Source organism: Misgurnus anguillicaudatus, chromosome 16 (assembly GCF_027580225.2).
Source record: "Misgurnus anguillicaudatus chromosome 16, ASM2758022v2, whole genome shotgun sequence".
In the NCBI taxonomy this organism is placed as follows: domain Eukaryota; kingdom Metazoa; phylum Chordata; class Actinopteri; order Cypriniformes; family Cobitidae; genus Misgurnus; species Misgurnus anguillicaudatus.
In genome coordinates this window covers 29426961-29449519 of record NC_073352.2, presented here as the reverse complement: position 1 = coordinate 29449519, position 22559 = coordinate 29426961, and the positions used below count along the sequence as shown (strand labels likewise).

The 22559-nt window shown below is 36.5% G+C and overlaps 1 protein-coding gene across 1 annotated transcript in view; it reads right to left on the bottom strand.

The window, feature by feature from the left end:
- Window positions 1-19107, bottom strand: part of LOC129421769 (putative methyltransferase NSUN7) — a 32413-nt gene extending 13306 nt beyond the window's left edge. The window contains exons 1-7 of the mRNA XM_055177300.2: window positions 18982-19107; window positions 17395-17721; window positions 3547-3605; window positions 1025-1158; window positions 673-825; window positions 342-525; window positions 142-260 (exon numbers count right to left, since the gene is read on the bottom strand). Coding sequence (XP_055033275.2) covers window positions 142-260; window positions 342-525; window positions 673-825; window positions 1025-1158; window positions 3547-3605; window positions 17395-17713 — 968 coding nt within the window. The 5' untranslated portion in view covers window positions 17714-17721; window positions 18982-19107. The remainder of the gene's footprint in view (window positions 1-141; window positions 261-341; window positions 526-672; window positions 826-1024; window positions 1159-3546; window positions 3606-17394; window positions 17722-18981) is intronic.
- Window positions 19108-22559: the final 3452 nt, after the last annotated feature.

Below are 22559 nucleotides of genomic sequence, written 5' to 3'. Positions count from 1 at the left end.
ACCCGGCACCCGAAGTAATAGATTGAGACCCGACCCGGACCCGGCCGATCATTTAAAATATAGACCCGAACCCGTACGGGTCCCGGGTCGGGTCCCGGGTCTTCGGGTCTCGGGTCTTCCGTGTAGACCTCTAGTGCAGACGCAACCACTGCAGACACATGTGCAACCGTCTGCGCAGACAAACATCCAGCCATGAGGACATCGCCCCCCTCAGCCAGTAGAGGCAGCAGCGCGCAGGGGCCCACACAGCATGATTTATCCTGCAAACACACAAATCACACAAATTACACAACACAGCTGTAATTTAAAGATACTGTGTGTGTGAGTGTGTGTTTGTGTACCTGTATAATGAGTCCGTAGTCTGTCAGTAATCCAGTCTGAATAAGTTCTGTTTTCATGTTGTTAGGAAACACCAGCAGGTCGTGGCAGTGTGGGTCCTTACAAAAGGTCTGTCCTTTCAACTGCCTGACAGATTTAACGCAGGAGAATCCTGATGCGTGTAAAGCTTCATTGACCTTCTCCATACTACACACACACACACACACACACAAACACACACACACACACACACACACACACACACACACACACACACACACACACACACATGAAATCAAGTATCAACTGTGAGCTCACAGTAACACAATGAAGTCTGTGTTTATGTGTGAGTACCTGGTTCGTAGCGTGTTGACCCATGCGTACAGCGGCAGGCGTGAGGCTTTGTCCTGCTTATGTCGTATGTGGTCTGGCAGGATGTTGTCTAGCGATAACAGGTGGTGTTTGATTCTACAGCGAGCCAGTGATGCGACAAGCTTGGTCTTAAACCTATCAAAGCATAATAATAACACAACGGCTATTCACTCATCACAAACAACAGTTTTAACAATAAACAGGCATAGAGTCTGCATCTTTTTATAAGGTAAGTCTATAGTGTATTTTTTTAAATGTTTAACATGAATTGTTTACATTAAATTGCACAAACAATATGAGTATGAAATGGTGTTATTTTAAACAGCTGACTCACTGGAGAAGACACGCCTCCACCTCTCTGACTTCCTGAACTTCATCCTGATTGGCCGATGATGAATTACGAGGGAGGAACTTCCTGTCGAGTAAATCTGTGAATACGACTGCCACCAGACTCATCCAAACATCTGACTGCACAAAACGAAAGAGGGATTTTTTTCTTAAAGGTCAGTGTCCCTGAGGGGCAGCCGGTTTAAAAGCACAATGTGTCATTTTCGCCACTAGAGGTCGCCATACAAAACTAAAATGTAATTAAATAAAATTTTATACAAATTTTTATAATATAAAATTATAAGCCCACAGTGTGGCTTGATAGGCACAGATCCATTGGCCCATGACATCGGGTATGGCAGGTGTGCGGGGTCTGGGAGAAGATCGCAGCGATTAGCAATTAGCAACACGACCCAACTTCAAACGATCCAATCAGATCTTAATGGACAAATTCAAATCCAGCCCTGCCTTATTTTATTTCAGAAGCCGTTTCACTCGGTTCAACACAGGAAAAATAAGGCAGTCGCCACTTCAGATTCATGGCGACTTTAAATCTGCCTTTCCACTGCACATGACCCAACAAATGATGGCCAACAAACCGGAAGAAGAGTCAAAAAGGGGCTGTGTGGGGTGCCAACCATCTTTGGTTGCGTAAAGTTTGGACCTGATTTAAGATTTGTGTGCTTGTTTGACTACACCGCATGCGACACGCAAAATGGAAAGGATGTATTTCAGCGTGTTCCAAACAAAGCATGTGCGCAAGGTTCTTAATCATTTTTTGTTTAACTTTATTAATAACCATTGGTATATATGCATTTTTGATTAAACAAATTTATAAAACTGCCACTAGGAGGCGAACTCTTACAGTCGTGTCAGTCCTGATTACTTGAAATTAGGACTGGGAAACGATTAATCGCGAATAATCGTGTGCAGAATCGTTACATCATATATATGTGTGAAATGTTTACAATAAATATGTATAGATAAATGCACACATATGCAAATATATATTTAAGAAATATTTACATGTGTATATACATTTTATATTGAAATATAATTTATATTTTATATAATTATAAATACCTAATATATACATTTTTTCCCTAAAATTATACATGTATGTGTATGTATTTATATATTCATAATTATTATACACAGTACACACATATACAGTATATGATGTAAACAAAAACTTTTATTCTGCAAACGATTAGTGGCGATTAATCGTTTCCCAGCCCTACTTGAAATGTAACAATTTATGAAAGTTAAACAGTTATAAACAAAAGAAGTTTAAGACCTCTGCATTAAAGTTAGTGCTATACAAAAATACATGTTGATTATTTACACTTGGACTTTTGTGCAATTTTCATAGTTGAACTATTAACATTTGGCTCTTGCAATGTTAAACTGGAATTGTTTTTAAAATATGAAAAAGAAAAAATAAGTTTTCAGTAATTAAAAGGCAAAAAAGATATGTGCATCTTATTTTTATTTTAATAAATGACCTATAACAAAAAGTAACAAAAACATAAAAAGTTAGCCTATAACATATAATATATAATATAATATAATATATATGCCCAGTTTTATGATTTTTAAAAAAATACATTACTTTATCATGAATTCTGTGTAATTAGATATAATAAAAATAAGGCTTTTAACCAACACCACTGTATAATTTAATATGTTTTGTTTAATTAAAACTTTAATTCGTTTTAGGTTTTTGTCATATATTTTCTGTGGGGGAGCCGTGAAGGAATGTGCTGTACACAAGGGGGGCCGCATGCTGAAAAAGTTTGAGAACCACTGTTATATAGGTAAACATAACAAATATATGAGGTAAAAATACAGGTAAAAGTTTTGCCCGCATCATATTAACATTTTTAAAATATGGCCCTCGAAGAAGACCCCTGGCTTATGACCTCTTATGAGAGTGACTTGATAGTACTGCTTTCTCAAGACCATTTTTTTTAAGGTCTTTGTCTGGTCTCGGTCTTGATTGTCTTTGGTCTTGGTCTCGACACCCTCTGGTCTTGGTTTAGGTGGTCTCTGTTATACAGTATGTACACTGCACCCATTTCTTGTTTATGCAAATGTTCTATATGCACAAATAAATTCAAACAATCCGATCATTTCTTTAATACATACAAAAAAGAGCAGGATCACATAAGCTTAAATGTGCTGATCTCTTTAGGGGTCATACTGCAATGTATGTGTGTGTTTGTGTTGTGCATTGTGTTCAGGGTTTATAGTCTCTTAGTATTCAGAGTAACGACCTGCCAAACCAACAGCGTGCAAACGATTCATTTTTTTTACAGCAGCTATATTTTATCCCACAGTGTATGTGTGTGCGTACCATAAGTGAATGTTTGTGAGTGTGTAAACCACACAATCCGCAATCACATTTTTCCCGTTGTGCATTTTGAGACTTTTTAGTCATTTGGAGATTTGTTGTTTTATAAAAAAAGACAAACATACAGAAATGATCACACAGAAATTTCTCCCACCCTCCACTGACATCACACTCACCATTGGCTGAGAGAGAAAGAAGCAGCTGTCAATCAAGACGTCCTCCAACAGCTCCTGATCTACATACATAAAGGAGATCAGATCAAATTAATCCAGATACATCAAAACAAAACAAAATCCCTTTACACATATATTTGTCCAGGTAACATCATACAGTATTGGGGGGATAGTCCTGCCGGGTATCGAAGTGGCCTCATGATTTGCTCACCCTTAGGCAATCCTGGATACACATGTCCATTATTTTTCAGACGAACACATTTGGAGTTATTTTAGTTAATGTCCTTGCTCTTCCAAATTTTATAATGGTAGAAAACGGGGTCAGGGAACAACTTCTGACTTCAAACCCCAAAAACTGCATTCATACTTCACAGAGGAAATCCACATGGCTCCAATAAGGTTAATAAAGGTCTTCTGTGGGTAATCCATAGGGGTTTAACGATACATTGATATGGATCAATACATCGATTATATTTCTAACGCAAAGGCGATGCCGCACCAAAGGGGTTGTAGCAGCAAAAACACAGCGAAAGAGACAGAATACGTGCGTGCACTGCAGGTGATATTGTCCATGCAAAAACGTTGATCAGTTGATTTTATTTATTAAAAATCTCTCAAAAGAGACAACTGGAGCACTTGTTTGGCTGTTAGATCTGATGTTGTGTCTGAAAGACTTTGACTGTTGCCATCATAAGCTTGATTTTATGTGATATTTTGCTCCTTATTATTTATTTCTCTTTATTTAAAAAAGTAAAAATTTTGTTAGTTTTGTTGTAAATGTTCCAGTTGGGACATATATTGTGGCATTTTCAAAGAGTTTAAACGTTCATGTTATATATTTTAGTTGCATTTGTAAGTTATTAAAAATGTAACTGCTTAACTAGGCACGTAATATAAAAATGTCCATAAATAAATTGGATGGAATTCGCATCGAAGAAGTGTTTGATGTATCTGCACATATCACATTGCTGGCTGAGAAAATCGATATTGTATCGCATTGTAATGAACTATACGATTTACACCCTTAGTAATCAATGTGATTTTGTAAAAAAAAATATTCAAGCTTTCCCGGACGAGCCCCCATATGTTACAACCGGCTCATGGTTGCAACATTAACAAGAGGCAAAACAGGCAGGTAAATAGAAAAATAAGTTATTTTATTTAACAAAATGAATTTAACAAAACTTAAACGACCAATCAGTAGTCAATGTGTGAACGCCAGTAGTGAAGAATGCATGAAAGAGGACTGTAAGCTGAAGGTCTGCATGAATGTTAAAGCAACACTAAAGAGTTTTTGCTCTTTGCTCCCCCTAAAGGTTGGAAGCAGAATTGTCCATTACCACTGTTGTAAATAATTTAGCCTACTGCAGCAAAGCTGGCTCTGATTGGATTGTAGGTCTTTCATAAAGCAAGTTTTTGTAGTTTTCACTTGAACTACAGGACCGCGACCCGACGGTTAGAAACTTCTTAAAGGAATAGTCTACTCATTTTCAATATTAAAATATGTTATTACCTTAACTAAGAATTGTTGATACATCCCTCTATCATCTGTGTGCGTGCACGTAAGCGCTGGAGTGCACTGCGACGCTTCGATAGCATTTAGCTTAGCCCCATTCATTCAATGGTACCAATCAGAGATAAAGTTAGAAGTGACCAAACACATCAACGTTTTTCCTATTTAAGACGAGTAGTTATACGAGCAAGTTTGGTGGTACAAAATAAAACGTAGCGCTTTTCTAAGCGGATTTAAAAGAGGAACTATAATTTACAGCGTAATAGCACTTTTGGGAGTACTTTGACTCGGCGCAGTAACACCCTCCCTCTCCCATTATGAGAGGGAAAAGGGGAGCAGACAATAGGAAAAACGTTGATGTGTTTGGTCACTTCTAACTTTATATCTAAATGGTACCATTGAATGAATGGGGCTAAGCTAAATGCTATCGAAGCGTCGCAGCGCGCTCCAGCGCTTACGTGCACGCACACAGATGATAGAGGGATGTATCAACAATTCTTAGTTAAGGTAATAACATATTTTAATATTGAAAATGAGTAGACTATTCCTTTAAGTGCGGTTTTGGCCGATAGAGGGCTGCAAAGCGAATGTGAAAGTGTCGTTCACCCTGTTTCGAGCGGATGAACGACTAAAACTTTTTTGGAAACGTTTTCTTAAGGTAAAAAAACTCTTTAGTGTTGCTTTAACACAAATCATAACAGAAACACAAAAGAAAGCCGCTCGGTCAAGTGCAGTTACATCGTTGCGTGCCGTCCGAAACCCACAGCGCTGGAGTTTTTATAAGCCCAGTGATGAGCCACAGGTGGAAAGACCACACCCCCATGAACGACCTACCTAAAACTTAACAAAAAACAAAAAAACACAGGCCCAGCACTAACTGGGACCTAACAATAAACTATAATAACTAGCTACTGGTAATGGCGCCATTCTGTATTTGCGTGATTCACGAGTCATTGCGCAATGTACCTATGGCAACCAACACTCACTACGCTAAAACTCTTGTCTAAGATGGTGTCGTTACCAGAAGCTAGTTATTATAGTTTATAAAGGTCATAATATGGTTATTTTTCTTTAAAAATCGCATTGCTAACCTGCAAAATACCTTTATTAACCTATTGGAGCCATGTGGATTACCTCTGTCAAGGATGAATGCACTTTTTGGGGGTTTAAAGTCAAGTTGGTCCCTAATCCCTGTTTTCTACCATTTTATTACACGGCTCTCTGGAATGCTTGATTCTGATTGGTCAGTTGAGACATTTGCAGGTTCGTTCTTTTCAAATAATAACCGCTCCAAAATAATAACGCATAGCCGGTACTACTTGCACAAGTAAAATCGCTCCGCGCCAATAAAGATCAATAAAGATTACTGTCTGTTTGGCGCCATCTTGTGACAAACACTGGACAACCACGACAAGACACAGACAGCTTACTGAGACTGAACTTGACAAAATAGAGCATGACAGCTACGAAGCCATCACACAAAAAAATACAGAATGGGCATTAAAACTTCTCAAAGACTGGCTAAAGGAGAAAAAATGGAGACAGACAAGTATGAAGCAGAGGATCTTAATAAGGTATTACGATCATTTTATGCATCTGTGCAAAGTTTCGCGGAAGGATAAAAATGTTAATTTAAAACAAATATGCCAATAAAACGTTTCAAATTCATATTCATGTCCAGTTTTTTTCTTATATGGCAAGTAGCTGTGTAATAAGCGGGATAATGTAGAGGCAGCCGGTAGTTATTGGGAAATAAGCCCCTTCAGTGTGATACAAGACCCTCCGCTTCGCGTCGGGTCCTGATCACACTGTCGGGGCTTATTTCCCAATAACTACCGGCTGCCTCTACATTATCCCTTACATAAAGATGATGGACATGTGTTTCTTAGATTGCTTGAGGGTGAGTAAATCATGGGGTAATTTTGATATTTGGCTGGAGTATCCCTTTAAGAATCAAGATGTATGTAAATTATTGAACTGGGTTATTTTTGTACATTTTTTTTTTTATTTCATCTTGTGGACTGTATGTAAACATCTGTTATGTGAAATAATTTGTTCAGAGTACTAAAATAAATAAATATATTATATAAATAATCTTACAATTCCTCTTTTTTCTTACATTTTTAACTTTTTTTCAGATTGTGCAAACGTATTAGGTTATTTTTTCCACATAGAATAATAGAATAAACTCATCTGAAGTTTAACACAAATATAAATATGGAACTCAACGCATTTAAAATGCACAAGAGGTGGATGAGAAATGGTCAATTGGGCCAATCCTTCTGTTGGACCAAAATCATCATTTCAGTCTGGAAGCTGTCTGCTAGTTCAGCATCTTCAGAAAGCTGTTGAATGCTCCTGCGGTAATCTTGTGTAATAGATGTGTAAATGTGTGTGAGAAGATAAAGCTCTTATCCTGACTGGCAGGTGTGATCTCACACCCTGTCCATCACCCAAGGGTGACAAGATGAAAAAGCAGTTTCCATGACAACTACAAACATCCCATTTATCTGTCCTGACAACACACCATTAGCAGGGTTTGTGTGTGGGGGCATAAAATATTGAAAAGGTGATCATCAATTTACTTTACGTACGAATCTCACGGACACATGCAGCACATCCACACAGTTTTAGTTTAATATGTTTTCTTCCTCTCACACACAGCTGGTGTAACGCATGGCTCGGGTCCCAAAACACAGCTTCACCCATTAACTCTCTGAACTGTGAATCATTAAACAATGAATTGTGTGACACAGACTATACAGAGATCAGAAGCAGTGTGCACTGGAGAACAACATCCAATGATAATGCGGTCACGGCTGCATATGGCAGATCACAACATAAATTTAAGCCAACAACAAGAGACCTGGGGTAAAAAAAGGTGTTTGCGAACCCCAACAAACAGCCAAACCGCATTAAAACTTTACAGTTCACGCTTGAAATCTTTGTCATGTAAATGGGCCCTTAGTGTCTTGCAGTAAAACCCCTCAGTGTCACTAATGGTTTGAAGCTTTTGGGGAAATAAAATACTGTAACATAGGACTGAAAACATCATGACTTTAGGTGGAGTCTTGTGATGGATGAGAACAGAGAAAACCGCAGACGAAAAGAAAAAGAAATCACGAGATGACGGATGAGCGTAATGGACAGAGCCCCATAGCCATCTCCTAGATGTGTGTGTGTGTGTGTGTGTAAACGTATACACTTGACACACACACACACAACTCTCCCACACTCATTTATCTTTCAAAGAGAAAGAATTCAGCCTGAGAAACGACTCGTTTTGGCCCAGAGTTTTAATCAGGTCCTCTGGATGAGTTACATGCAGGCTGATATTTACTACGGTATCACTGGCGATGAGCCGTTCTCATACTCAAGGACAAAATGGCAATAAACCCTGTGGTTTTTCCACTTCTAAAGCCTTTATCCACTCCAATGAACTGTAACAATTCCAGGGTCAACTCAGCTTCTCTCCTCCAGACGTATCCCAGCATTCCGAGCTCTGGAATCGTGTGAGAATAATCACTGGGCACGCCTCTCTCACAGAGCACAGCGAACGAAACCAACCTCGGAGGAGCAAGTGGACAGCGTGCAAGGTCGTCTGTTCCCTCGACACCTATAGTACGATCTGCTTCATTTGCATGTCATGGATTTTAGCTCATTTTCAAAAGCAGAGTCATGTAAAGAAGCTTTACAATCACACCAAACCCACAGAACTGAACCTGACCTGAAAACCCCCCACGCCCATAAACCATTGGCTGAACGTCTGATACATATGGCACACTTTTCTGGAAACACTTCAGCAGTCATCCTCTGATTGGTTAAATCATATAGGATTTTTGGAAGATGTGTGTGTGTGTCGAGATCTTTAACTACTGTTACTACACTTTTACCTACATTTTTGTAAGGGAAGAAAGCTTTCATGTTTACATCGATGACAATATGCTTCATCAACGCTGCTTTAATTTTTTTTATGTTTAAAAGTATGCAAGGTATTATATGGTGTTTGCTATAGTTATAAACTTTAGAGACGGTCGTAAATTATGGTGGCGCACCGGTCTGTTGCTGTGGCTTGGCCATTTAAAGCTGCCATGGTTTCCCGACCTTCAGTAGGAAGGTCTGGCTACGTGAGACTATGGCCATGTCCCAAATGGCACACTTCATGTGGACTTTCGGTCTCGTGGCCTTAAATTGTGCATTCTCGCTTAGTCTACGAGTCCGTAGGATGTCCCATCTGTCATTTTTACACTTTGAAGTGTGCTCATCAGCGCCTCCTTTGCCCCCTTGATGCGGTCTTCAGCGAAGCCCGCACTGCAGCAGGCTTTGCGCACTTTACCAACCCAGAAGTCCTTGCAAAAGAGCAATTAGACCAATCAGACGACGGAAGGGAGAAGTTCACACTGACGGGCAACTTCTCTACCTATTTCCGAGTCTGTCCCAAAATACGACTCCGGTGCACCCACGTGGACTCGCATCAAGGGTCCCTAAAGTCTGGACTACGTGATGTCATCAAAGTGTGGACTCTGAGGAGGACCACAAGTCCGGAGTGTGCCATTTGGGACAGGGCCTATATCCTTTTTCCCACAGAAATTGGGTGATTCTCATGAAACCATTGAAACACCACGGCACTAATGATTTTAGCTTTAAAATGTGTAATATAGTAACATTAAAAAGCATCAGAATTAACACAATACTGTGTTCTACCTTGCACAATGTGTGATTTCAACATAAGAATTTATGATTGTAAATTATATCTCATTTTCTGCTGATACTCATTACCGCAATGTGTCCGGCTGTGTTTGAACATGCGTAATGTTGTAATTTAATCAAATTAACACAAAAATATTAAGAAAAAAATAAATGGATGTTTTGCTAGACTACTTTAGATGACAGAAAAAATATTTACTGAATATTCATGTATAATAATAATGAAGAAAAATTAGGAAAATGATGTGTCCATGCCTGATGCTCTCATCCTCCGCAACACTTTTTGAGAACAGTTTAAGCACACATACAGAATTTTAATAAAGTTTGATTTTGAGTGACCAAGCACATGGACCAGTTACTTCAAGATGGCTATCAGGTAAGATCCTTTTTTACAGTTAATTTGAAATATTGTCTTGTCAGAATGCTTATACAACATTTTGATTATCATTACCGCAACAGATGCTTATTAAATGTTAATTTAATTAACAGAAGCATAATACTTTGATTTTAAATGCATGTGCAGAATCTCCAAATTATGTTCTTTCAGGTTTGTCATGTCATTTTGAAAATATGTCAGTGTTGATGTTTTCTGACTGTTGCGGTAATGATATTTTTTAGAACTAATTTTTTTAATTATGTTACAAAAAGTGTTAAATGATAAGTAAAAGTTTTTAAATGAATGTTCCCATTTACTCCAGACTTTGTTTTTCAATGTCTGGTGGGAAAAAAAGTAAATTTAAGCAATTTTTACATTTTCATGCTTGACATTTTTTAAACCAAGTTTTCGTGAGAATCACCCAATTACTTTACAAAAATTCACTGTTCACACACACAGGGACATTCTGTCTTCTTAAGATATCATTCTTAAATCCATACCAAAATACCAGTAAACTCAGTAGCTTATGTCTCCGTGTAGAACAAACCCATTGTTAAATTTTTGGCAAGGTGCGTGTCAGGCTACCCCATAGACTGTAAAAAAAGATGGATGTCGTGTCCGTGACGTCACCCATAGGTTTTGCCTGCCGTCACCATCTTGGCCATGCGTCGCATCACTCGTGGATATCCAACCCAGTATGACGAAGTTACGTACCTATAGTCACGTAAATTTGTGAGTCTTTTCCATGACACTGACACGTTTTTCCGCCTTTTTGCGTGAACATGTCACGTATTTCTGTTTCACGTCATTGTCACGTATTTGTTACTCAACTGTTTTTCCTTATTTTCTTACCATTGTCGCTTCGGTTTAGGGTTAGATTTACATAAAATGACATCCTTACCCACACCCAACTCTAACCCATGCGACAATGGTTCAAAAATCATAAATTATAAGAAAATAAATCGTGAAAAAGGTATAAACCAATACCAAAGTGACATCCTAACGCAAACACCAAATCTAACCCTAAACCGAAGCATCAATGGTTTGAAAATAGGAAAAAGAGTTGAGTAACAAATATGTGACAGTGACACGTAAACAGAAATACGTGACATGTTCACGCAAAAAGGCGGAAAAACATGTCAGATTGAGATAAAGTACCTACTTACTGACCTTTAAAACAGTAGGTACTGTATAGTATGAATCCAAGTATGAATGCGATTCGGACGTACAACATCAGTCATACATCGTCATCACGTCATGTCATACCAGCGCGAATACACCTGCATCGCCGCTTTCCGCCATTTCCTAACATAGATTGTAAAAAAAATGGACGACGCCCGTTCGCTCTCTTCCATTGCTGAAAAATGAAGTCGTCAGTGTCCCGATACTGCGCTGACATCTTGGGTCTTGAGTCTGCGCATTAGCGTTTTCGAAACCAGTCATGCGCAGTAGCAGTGTTGGGTGTAACTAGTTACTAAGTAATTAGTTACTGTAATTAAATTACTTTTCCCTTGAAAAAGTAAAGTAAGGGATTACTCTTATTTTTCTTGTAATCTAATTACAGTTACTTCTGATGTAACTAAATACTGTGTATGGACTCTAAAACTATTATGTTAACTGTAATACAAAGGTGGATTTAACATGGTTTAAGTTTAAAATTCTCACTATTAACTGGTTGATTATTAGCATTAATATTAATGAGATGCTGGCTGTTTATTAATGCTTAGCACATATCTGATTCTGCAAAACCTTATTCTACGTCCTTAACCCTCCCCATTTCTACCAATACTTAAAATTAACAACTTCTTTAGTATTAATAAGCAGTATTTGGAGTATATTGAGGCAAAAGTAGTTAATAGTTAGTTAATAGAAATGATTGGACCCTAAAGTGGGACCAGAATAATTGATGTACTTTTATATATTATTTTTTCAAGCCATTTCAAGCCTATCCTTGTATCATGTACTAAATAGGATTTAGAAAGTAATTAGTAATAAGTAATTAAATACTTTTTGGAGAGAGTAATTTGTAAAGTAATCTAATTACATGATTAAAGATGTAATTAGTAACTAGTAATTAATTACTTTTTTTGAGTAACTTACCCAACACTGCGCAGTAGTGAGCAGGAACTAAATCTGCCCTCGCTCTCGCAGAATGCGCATATCACAGCTGTCAATCATGATGTGACACCACTGTTTTTATAGCATTAAAGGAACAGTATGTAAGAAATTTATATCAATTAATCATAAAATGGCCCTAATATGTCACTAGACATTACGAAATCATTTTCATTTCAAATACTTATATCACTCGCAACAGTGGTCCGGCCAGGATATTGTTATTTAAAAAGTGGAGTTGCAGCCCTCAACTGATGTTTATGTTGTCATGTTGTGTATTGGCCACCAGTTGTGTGATTGCAGTACCAGTTTTAGCCAAAAGTTTTGTGATTGCAATATCAGTTTTGGCTACAATCCTACATACTGTTCCTTTAAATAACTAACTAAAAACAAACTTATTTTAAAAACAAACACTTGTATTTACATAAGCATGGTAAATGACAGAAACCAGTTTCGGAAAAAAGATAATTGAAGTGTAAATAAATTGTTTAGTTGGTCTCAAGTCCCATTGAAAAACATGGGGGAGGCGGGGTTTATGACCTGTACTGGGACCAGTCACTGGCGGGTGATCAAGACGTTTTGGCTTCACTTTTCAGGGTTTGTGCGGCACGCTTGTTTCCTAATATGTAGATCCCTCTTCTTCTTCGTTGAATAACTCCGCTCTGGGAATAACTCCTGGGAAGTGTCCGTCGTATGCACTCTTCAAAATCTAACTGGAAGTAGTAGGTCATCCGGGTACTTTTCACATACTGTTTTTGGAATACTATGTATTCTGACATCCCTACTGAAAAATCCAGCTAAGACCAGCATAAGCTAGTAGGTGGTTTTAGCTGGTTTAAGGTGGTTTACTCTGGTCCTCCCAGCCTGACAAAGCTGGTCATGTTGGTGGGCCAGCTGGGCTTTCAGCCTGACCAGCTAAGTCCAGCTAGACCAGCTTAAAAAGGTACCAGAACATAGCTATACCAACTTGCTACACCAGCAAAACCAGCTAAAACCCAGCTGGGTGATCAGCTAAAACAAGCTTAGGCTGGTCTTAGCTGGATTTTTCAGTAGGGATACTACTCGCCTCGCCTACCGCTTTTCACCTACTTTATAGTATGGAAGTAGGCGGTTTCGGACGCAAGCAAGAGAGATCGAAAGGTTATTACTGGTAATCTTACAACCCCTCTTTGTCATGGGCTTGCCAGATCTTTTGTACTAGACTCAGGTCTGAGTGTACCTGGCAAGACCATGACAGTACTATGTTCTGTGTGGGAGCATGTGGAGGCATATAGTTGTGTGGCTTCCATGTGTTCCCAGTGTTTTGTGGCTGTCATGGTCTTGCCTGACCTTGGTTATTATCCAGGTTGGATGTTAGAGGGCAAGGCCATGGCAGCATTGTGTTTACGTGGGAACACGTGTGTTTTCACATCATGTATGTGTGACACGTGTTCCCAGTGTCTCGTCACTTTTACCCTACTCCCTTATGTACTCGTGTCTTACGTGATTAATTATGTTCACCTGTTCCCCATTGATGTGCTGTCTATTTAATGCCCTCGTGTTCTCTGTGTGGTGTGCGTGCGTTGTTGAATTTCAGTGTTCATGTTCTCCGTGTGCCTGAGTTCTGTTCTAGTGTTTTGTGTTCCATCACAGTATTATTTCATCCTCTGTTTTACCCCCACGTGGGTTTGTTTTGTTCTGTTTTATTAAAATACATAGTTATATTTTCTTACATCTCTTGCGTTTGGGTTCATCCTTTGTTTTCCACTTTCCAGTATTATACCGATCGTGACACTCTTAGTGTTATATTGGCAGCACTGATTTACCAGAAAGGTTCTGTTTACACATAATCTGATGATCTGTTAACTGTGAAAGGGACTTATGAAGATGCAAACCTGATCAAATTCTTTCAGAAAATGGAGGAGAATCTGAAGAATTGTTGAGTGTGTATGTGAGTCACGTTTGTGTCTGTATTGATTTTGGATCCTGGTTGTGCCCCGGTGCAGAATTAAAGCAGATGAAGGTGAAACCAAAAGAGACACTTTAATATCACATGCTAATTCTCAGTTCCCTCAAAAACTTCAGATTGCCCTTGTTGTGCTGCAAATCATGTGATTTATTCAGAAGAATATGCTTTTTAATGTACCTCTGAGTAGTTGTAATTATTGTACAATGTAAACACAGCATTTGGTTTCTCTTTAGCAGGTGTTTCTTTAACGATACACGTTGGAGATGTTTTTAAGACTGTTATAATGTCTTAATCAAGCATTCTGCTTCATGAATGCTAATGAACCCAGCAGAAAGTTTTTTTTTTTTTGGAAAGTAGGATTACATATCTGGACTACAACATTAAAGGACGGATCTCACATGTAAGACCACACACGTTCTTTGACAAAAAGAAAAATCAATCCTCTCTCAGGGCAGAATCAATCTGTATCTCATCACATCATCTAGTGGGCTCTTTTATCTTCTTGTTTCCTCTTTGAATAACCGACCCTATCAAGCAGTTTAGACGGGAGATGATTGGTTGAATTGATCTGAGTAGTAGACTTCCTCTCCTTCAGATATCAAAGTCATTTCATTCAGCTTCAGATCACTCTCTGGATGTAATTCAAGCTGTCTGTTTCTTTCTCAGACTGATCTATCATCATTCTGTCTGTTACACGCAGCCCATTCGGCTGTTGTATCAGATTAAGACGTTGTGTTCATCTGACTATTTGAGCACTTGAGCATCACTCACAATATACGTCTCATTGATAATGTCAGACATTCTGTTGTGCTGCAGTTCAGCTTTGACTCGTTTAGTGTTTAATGTTTTACAAATTATAGTTTTTTGACTATATATTTTTTTTATTAGAGAAATAGTTCACCCAAAAATGGAAATTTTGTTATGATTTCCTCACCCTCATGTCATTTGATCCTCAATGTCTTTATAGTCAGGGTGCCCACATGTATGGCTTAATATATTTACACTGGGATTGCCTATATGAATGTGAAACTACAAACAGTACAAATGTCATAGTTTTAATAAACTTCAAACAATGTTTTCACTTGGAGGCCGCCATTTTGTTAACATTTACAAATGGTTGTAGTCAAAACCTGTTTTATTAAAGCTACAGTGAGTTAAACAAATCTTCAATTAGTAGATTGTAAAACAACATGATCTCATGGAAAGACGTGTTATAGTCACGAAAAATGTGATTTTTTTTTGTGTCCATGCCACAAAATTAAACCTTTTTTTGTGATTTCTATAAATAGTTTTCTGTCCGTTCTTTTTTGTGTCATTTTATGTATTGTTTTCCCTTTATTCCCCCTATTTTTAAATCATTGTCACTTGGGGTTGGAGTTAGATTTGGGATTTGGGTTAGGATGTACTTTTATGTATTGGTTTCTACACACTGTAAAAAATACTTTGCTGCCTTAAAATTTTTTGTTGAATCAACTCGGAAGTTATTTCAACTTACTATTATTTATCTTGACTAGAGATGAGTTGTTATAACTACAGGTGAGTAAAATTAAGTTGACTTTTCACAACTATATTTTATAAGAAAATAAGTCTAGTTTTTAGACCAAAAATATCAAATTTAAGTGATTTTGTGAATAAAAATTTCTATAATTTTTCTTGAATTTAGTGTTTAAGAATGTTCAAGATTGTTTTGCTTACCCCATTGACAGATTTTTTTTTTCTTGTTTTATGCACAAAATCACTTAAATTTAATATATTTGGTCTAAAAACTAGAACTATTTTCTTGGGTCGTTTTGCTCATCAAGAAAAAGCATCTTAATTTAAGAATTTTTAGATATTTTTACTGAAAACAAGGCAAAAATACTAAGAAAATGTTTTCTTGAAAATAATTTTTTGCAGTGAAGCGACAATGGTTAGAAAATAGGAAAAAACTAAAATAGAAAATAATACATAACATGAAACAAAAAAGAAAGTCATGCAACAGGCACAAAAAACTATTTATAGAGTGACATAAAAAGTCATTTTGCTCAAGGCGCGAAAAAAAGCTGAATTGTATGCCATAGACACGAATAAAATTTGTCAAATTTTTCGTGACTAGGCTATAACACGACTTTCCGTGAGATCAGTCTGTTGTAAAAAATGTGAAACTGAAGATGAGAGTTATGAATGCACACAGACGGTAGGTGGCTTATATGGTCTTTAAACCTGCATGCCATTCAAAATAAATGAAATTAAAATGATAAACAATACAGAAAACATACAACTAAAAGGTGATCAAAATCAGGTAAGAAGCTGGAAGTGAAACACATTGTTACATGAGAAACTATAGTAGATGCCATACTATTTACTATAGTAAACTGTAGTAGTATTTACAGAATGCACTGTGCACGAAACATAATGGCGGCCTCCACAGGTTAAAATGATTATTGCATGTTGGATTTTTTAAAGAAATTAATATATATTTTTTTTATTTTAGTAGTAGATGGCAAGTAAAATGATTAAAAGCATACAAGTCTTCATAGTCAAGGTACCCTTTAAAAAGTGCTGTTTTTGGTTTTTTGGTTACTATGGGAGTAAATGGTGACTGCCCCTTCAAGCTTTAAAAGGACGCAAAAGTGTTAAACAAATAACTCCACTTAACTCATGACATATATTTTAAGTGTCCTGAAGGCATACAAAAGGGTTTGTTAAAAACAAAGAATGTATAATTCACTATTTGATGAAAGACTTGTCCTGCGCCTTTTATTTAATGCACGTTCCCTGTGCCTGAATTGTTGTTGTTTAGGTAGCTTTAGGATGTTTATTTTTTTTAATAATCTGTAAAAACAGTGATATCCACAATAAAGTTGTTTAGTAAATGTCTAAAGGTCACTTAAAATATATGACACAAGTCGAGTGGAGTTATTTATTAAACATTTTGAGTCACTATCCACTCCTATTGTAAAAAAAAAAAAACGACAAGCAAGACTTTTCTTTTTATTACATCTGCATTTGGGTACTTAGAACAGAGAAAGACATTAAGGTGAGATAATGATAACAAAGTTTTTGGGTGAACTATCCTTTAAAAATCACACCAAACGAGCATACAGTCTTAACTCTATCTGACCTTCCTACATTAAGTGAACTGATTTCCTTTGAAGCGGCTGTAATTTTTTCCTTTCAGCACACATGAGTTGTGTCTGCTCAGTGACTTACATTTGAGCGCGTTGAAAGCGAGCTGGTATGCCTGACGTTGAGATGATTCATCCCTGGTGTCATGGACGCTGACCTCCGACCTGTTCCCATAGCTAATGAGCCTATGTGCAGCAGGTTTGTTCTGGTTTGTGTTCTGAAATATGGCAGCAGCTTGTAGGTAAACCCGGTCCGAGGGGCTGCTGGGACTCTCCTCAGGCGACGAAGGGTCGGTCTGTGAAACTGGAGCTTCTGGGGGGACTGGATCCATCAGAGAGAGATGTTTAAGACTGGAGATCTGAGATCCATGCTTAGAAGAGTGCAGTGAACCTTTCCTGACCATCCTGAACTCTGACACAAACACACACAATAAGTTATTAAATACACTGTTAAAACAAAAAGTTTTAAATTGAACTGTAAGCAGAAGCTCAAAAACTTCCTGGCTTTTTGTAATCTATTGATTTGTGAATGACAAGTTGCTATTATTTAAAACTGGCTTAACAAAAACTGATTACTTACCTTGACAATGTTCGTCTTAGGGCTATTATTATACACAGTAAACACATATGACTTTTATTCTGCAAACGATTAGTTGCAATTAATCGTTTGCAGAATAAAAGTTTTTATCATATAAACACAAATTTATCATATAAAAACACACATACATGTATAATTTTAAGGAAAAAATATATTAATAAATGAAGTATTTATATTTATCTATAGCCTATATAAATATAAGAATGTATATACAAATGTAAATATTTCTTAAACATATGCATGCATGCGTGTGTATTTATACATAGTTATTATACACAGTACACAAAAACTTTTATTCTGCAAACGATTAGTTGTGATTAATCATTATGCAGCCAGTTTGGCTCTCTCATTTAGAGTATGTATAGTATAATATGAGATAAGAAACCCCCAAAATTTGCTTCTTGTTTATTTTTTTTAAGCTGGTTCAACTGTTTTTTGTAAAGTTTAGAGATGTGTGTTACTCTGTAAATTGTTAGTTTAACTACTTCAACTCAATAAAGCTGCGCAGCAAGTTGCCTTAAAAGCCAGATTTTAATTTTTTTTACTGTGTCTGTATTTCATAAACTTCTTTTTATATCTTTTCATAATCTTTTTATATGACTGTACTTTATAATTACTGTAAAACTCCTTTGCAAAATCCCTTACGAAAGCTAATAACGATTTTTCTGCAAATAAAATAACATGATAGGAGGCATATCAAAAACGTGCATGGTTGCCACAAATTGGTTTTGTTACCAACCCGTTTTTGTAAAAAAATAATAATTACAATTTACAAAAATTTACATTTACAAAATGTAACTTAATCAATACGACAAAATGTGTAGGCCTACTATATTTTAAATATAATAATAAAACGTTTTATTATTAAAAAAAAAACGCTACAGAAATGTTGTGTACTGGGATAATGTGTTGAAATATTTATATAAAAAAATATTAATGGGGGTTGTTGTTGGCAAATCGATTTTATATATATATTTTTTAAGTTTATTAGTAGACGTTTTAATCCAAATCTTATTTTCCAACATTTTCCTTTCAATAATAAAAGTTTTATATAAATATAAAAAAAAATCTTACCATAAAGTTGAGGTGTTTTTCTCCAGCAGCGGTTATAAACTTGACTTGATACAGCCTTAATCACAGCAGACTGAGATCACGAACAAAACAGATCAAAACTGGAAGCAGACAGAAGTCATATGACCCGTGTTCATGGTAACGGGATGCAGATCGGCGGGAATGTGGAAGATGAGAGAGAGAGAGAGAGAGAGAGAGAGAGAGAGAGAGAGAGAGAGAGAGAGAGAGAGAGAGAGAGAGAGACTTGTTGAAAATGAACGTTATCAGAATCAGGTTACGGTGTGATTTAATCACGAGGTAAGGTGATTTAACAATTTAGCCACTCTCTCACTTCACTGATCCGTGGACAGTAACGCGTGTTATATTTACCCACTCTGACTTTTGTAAGATTTTTACTGTCTTTGTAAAAACCGATCCCTCGCAAAATAACACCAAATAGCTTCAATCCCTTCAAAAACACTCGCAAATGAAGTGATTTTTTTTGTGCATTTATTCTTACACAGATATTTGGAAAGAGCCTGTTGGTTCTGTTTACGCTCATAACTTGGTATTGCGTTAACAGCGCAAAAGGTCATGGGTTCGAACCCAGGAAACACACATGCCAAGTGCATAAAGGTAAATTTCACTTGAAGGATGGGAATGTGATGATATACTGTCCTCTTGTGGTCATCACAAAAATGACACAATCAAACAAATTAGGGCCGTTTAAAACACAACAGACAACAAAAGACAAACAGAGGTAACGCAAATTGTGTTTTACATAGATCTGTTATCCTGGGAAATGTTTTATTATAACTTTTTAATATTTTTTATTACGTGCTCCCACATTCCCGATCTTATGCTGCACCAACATTGCTGTATGAGTTCGCATAACAAAATGTGCGCGTAATTTGTGGAGATCAGTTACCTTGTTTATGTTATAAGTGCATATACTTGTGAACAATATAAAAACTATAAATCTCTTAAAGCTCACTCACTGATATTTCACCAATACAGGTACAGGATTTATTTACATTTCACCAAATTACTGCGCAAAACTGTAACATCAAAGGTACAGTACGGTTACGGTATGCTAACATCAAAGATATAAGGTAGGTAACTGCATTTAAGTCATGTTAAAGGGTAGGCCTAGTGTATGTCTGTGTTAGCCTATACCATCAGTGACTGTGTTTTGTTTACTTCGGACACGTAGTATGAAGAATTTTGAATGATCTTATTATATCCCCTCATCCAATATTTGTCTTTTTAGTTACTTCACTTATGAAAACCAGTGCCTAACACAATAAACCAGAATCATTGTTCCTATCCACAGGGTGCGATTTGCCGGGGGGGATGCGTGGGATTTCCCCCTTTCTGGGGTGTATTCCAGAAAGCAGGGTTAACTTACCATCAGATTAACCCTGAACTTTTGGTTGATCAACCCCAAACTTGCTTACTCTGGGTATGTTGGTTCCAAAACACAGTTTAAGAGTTAGTTCAATCAACCCGCTGAAAGTAACCCAGAGTTAATGCGCGCTCACGGTAACAACATAAAGGCATTGTCAATGGATCACAGATTTCACGAGTCACCATGGAAACATCAGAGAACTTAAACGTTTTTAAATGAAAAATAACATTATAAACCAATAGTTTCTGTCAAAATCAAAGTTTTATAACCTTATATAAGTGCGATTACAAAACAGATAAAATTAATTAATTAATACGAACCTATTTTACCCCATTTAAGTCCAATATTACGTCTCAACGAAAATACACATAATATTATTTAAATATTATTTAAAAGCCTGCAAAATAATCATAGATTTTATATATGATTTTAAATATATTAATTATATCTAATTAGATATAATTGGACATAATTAAGATTATCTTTTCTCTTACAAAAATTAGCAATGGTTTTACTACAGTAAAAAAAACATGGTTACAGTAAAACCATGGTAACCTCAAATAACCATGGTTTTGACAACCCTGCTTTTCAAGACCCATAGTTAATCCATGGTTAGTGTAGTAAAACCATGGTTTTGCTGAATCAATGCACAAAAAAAACATGGTTACCACAACTTTACACCAATGAAACCATGGTTCATTTTTGTAAGGGCTGTGGCACATAAAGTGCATAAATCTGTCATAAGGCTTATTTAAAGTTTTTTTTTTAGATATGATTGTATTGTGTATGCATATAATGCACTATGATTATATTCACTACTTGTACTACTTGTACTTATTTCAATGACCCTGTTTAGTTTTTGGACTTTCCATTGTATGACACTGTATCGCCATCTTTTTTAACATTTACTTATCTGATAAATCCACCCTCTTTTAATTGTAAAGCTTCCTTACAGTCCTTACAGATTTTCAATAATTTTGTGTAATGCTTTTCAGTACACTACACTAAAAATGATCATTCATTTGAATTGGACGATTAGGATCTGCTGTGACAGAAGTGGAGAATAGAAATGTTACATTAGTGTCAATAGTAAACATGTTCTAATATATCCTGTATCATCTAATATAACCAAATCTCTCAATTTCCCTTTGGCTCAAAAATGATAGCTCAGGAAAGCAGCTGCAAAAGTCCCATTTTAAAGAAAAAAATGTGATTTAGAAAAAGGACAACTATAGATCAAATGTAGAGAGGAGGCTAAGGATCTGAAGTGCATGTTTAAGAAATAAATATGATACTATGGAATATATATTTATAATTTTATTTCATTGTGTACATGATCTAACTAAAAATAGAAAATCTCTGACCACTATGCCATGTCTGTGATTCAATGGTGTTTCACCAAATGAAGTCTGTGCTTCACCTGTGTCACTCTGTGGGTCAGTGTTAAATCATGCCTGTGCTTCATGGGTGTCATTCTGTTGGTCAGGTTAGATGCACATGCCTATCAGAGACTGCAGGCAGGGGTAACTTCTGTCCCTCAGTAATTATTATTTTGATAGGCATCATGTGTTTCTATTTGTTACTGTAACATTGGCACATTGTCACTCAATTAAAATATGTTAAGATTTCTGGCTCAATATTGACAATGTATTTACACACACAATTTATTAGAACTTTAGATTCATCTCAAATATCTAAGTGAAAGATGAGGTTATTTATGAATTGACCAAATTTAAATAGAAAGGTACTTGTTAACATTAATTAACTGATGGAAATGTGTTTCATACATCTACTGATATTTGGAGATATATTAATGATGAACATAATTAAATGTATAGTATTTAGTCCGAACACAAATATTAATAATTTTTTATCAATAATGGACATAATTAAATGTACAGTAATTAGTCCAATCACAAATATCAATCCATGTTATAAAAAAACCGTTTCTTTAAAGAAAATATCGTAAATGTCTTAAGACAGCAATAAATATTCGCGACTGTAAATGTAATAAAATAAACGCTTTAATATTGTAATATTATGCTAAATATATTCTTCCATGCCCGCTGCACGCTCATCATAAGTACACGCATGCGCAGACATCCTCCGGAGCCTCGTTTTATTAACTAAAATGAACTTACCCTGCAGCATAACCTGCTCCGGAGTAGGTTATCTTCAGAGAGTCAGTTGCTAT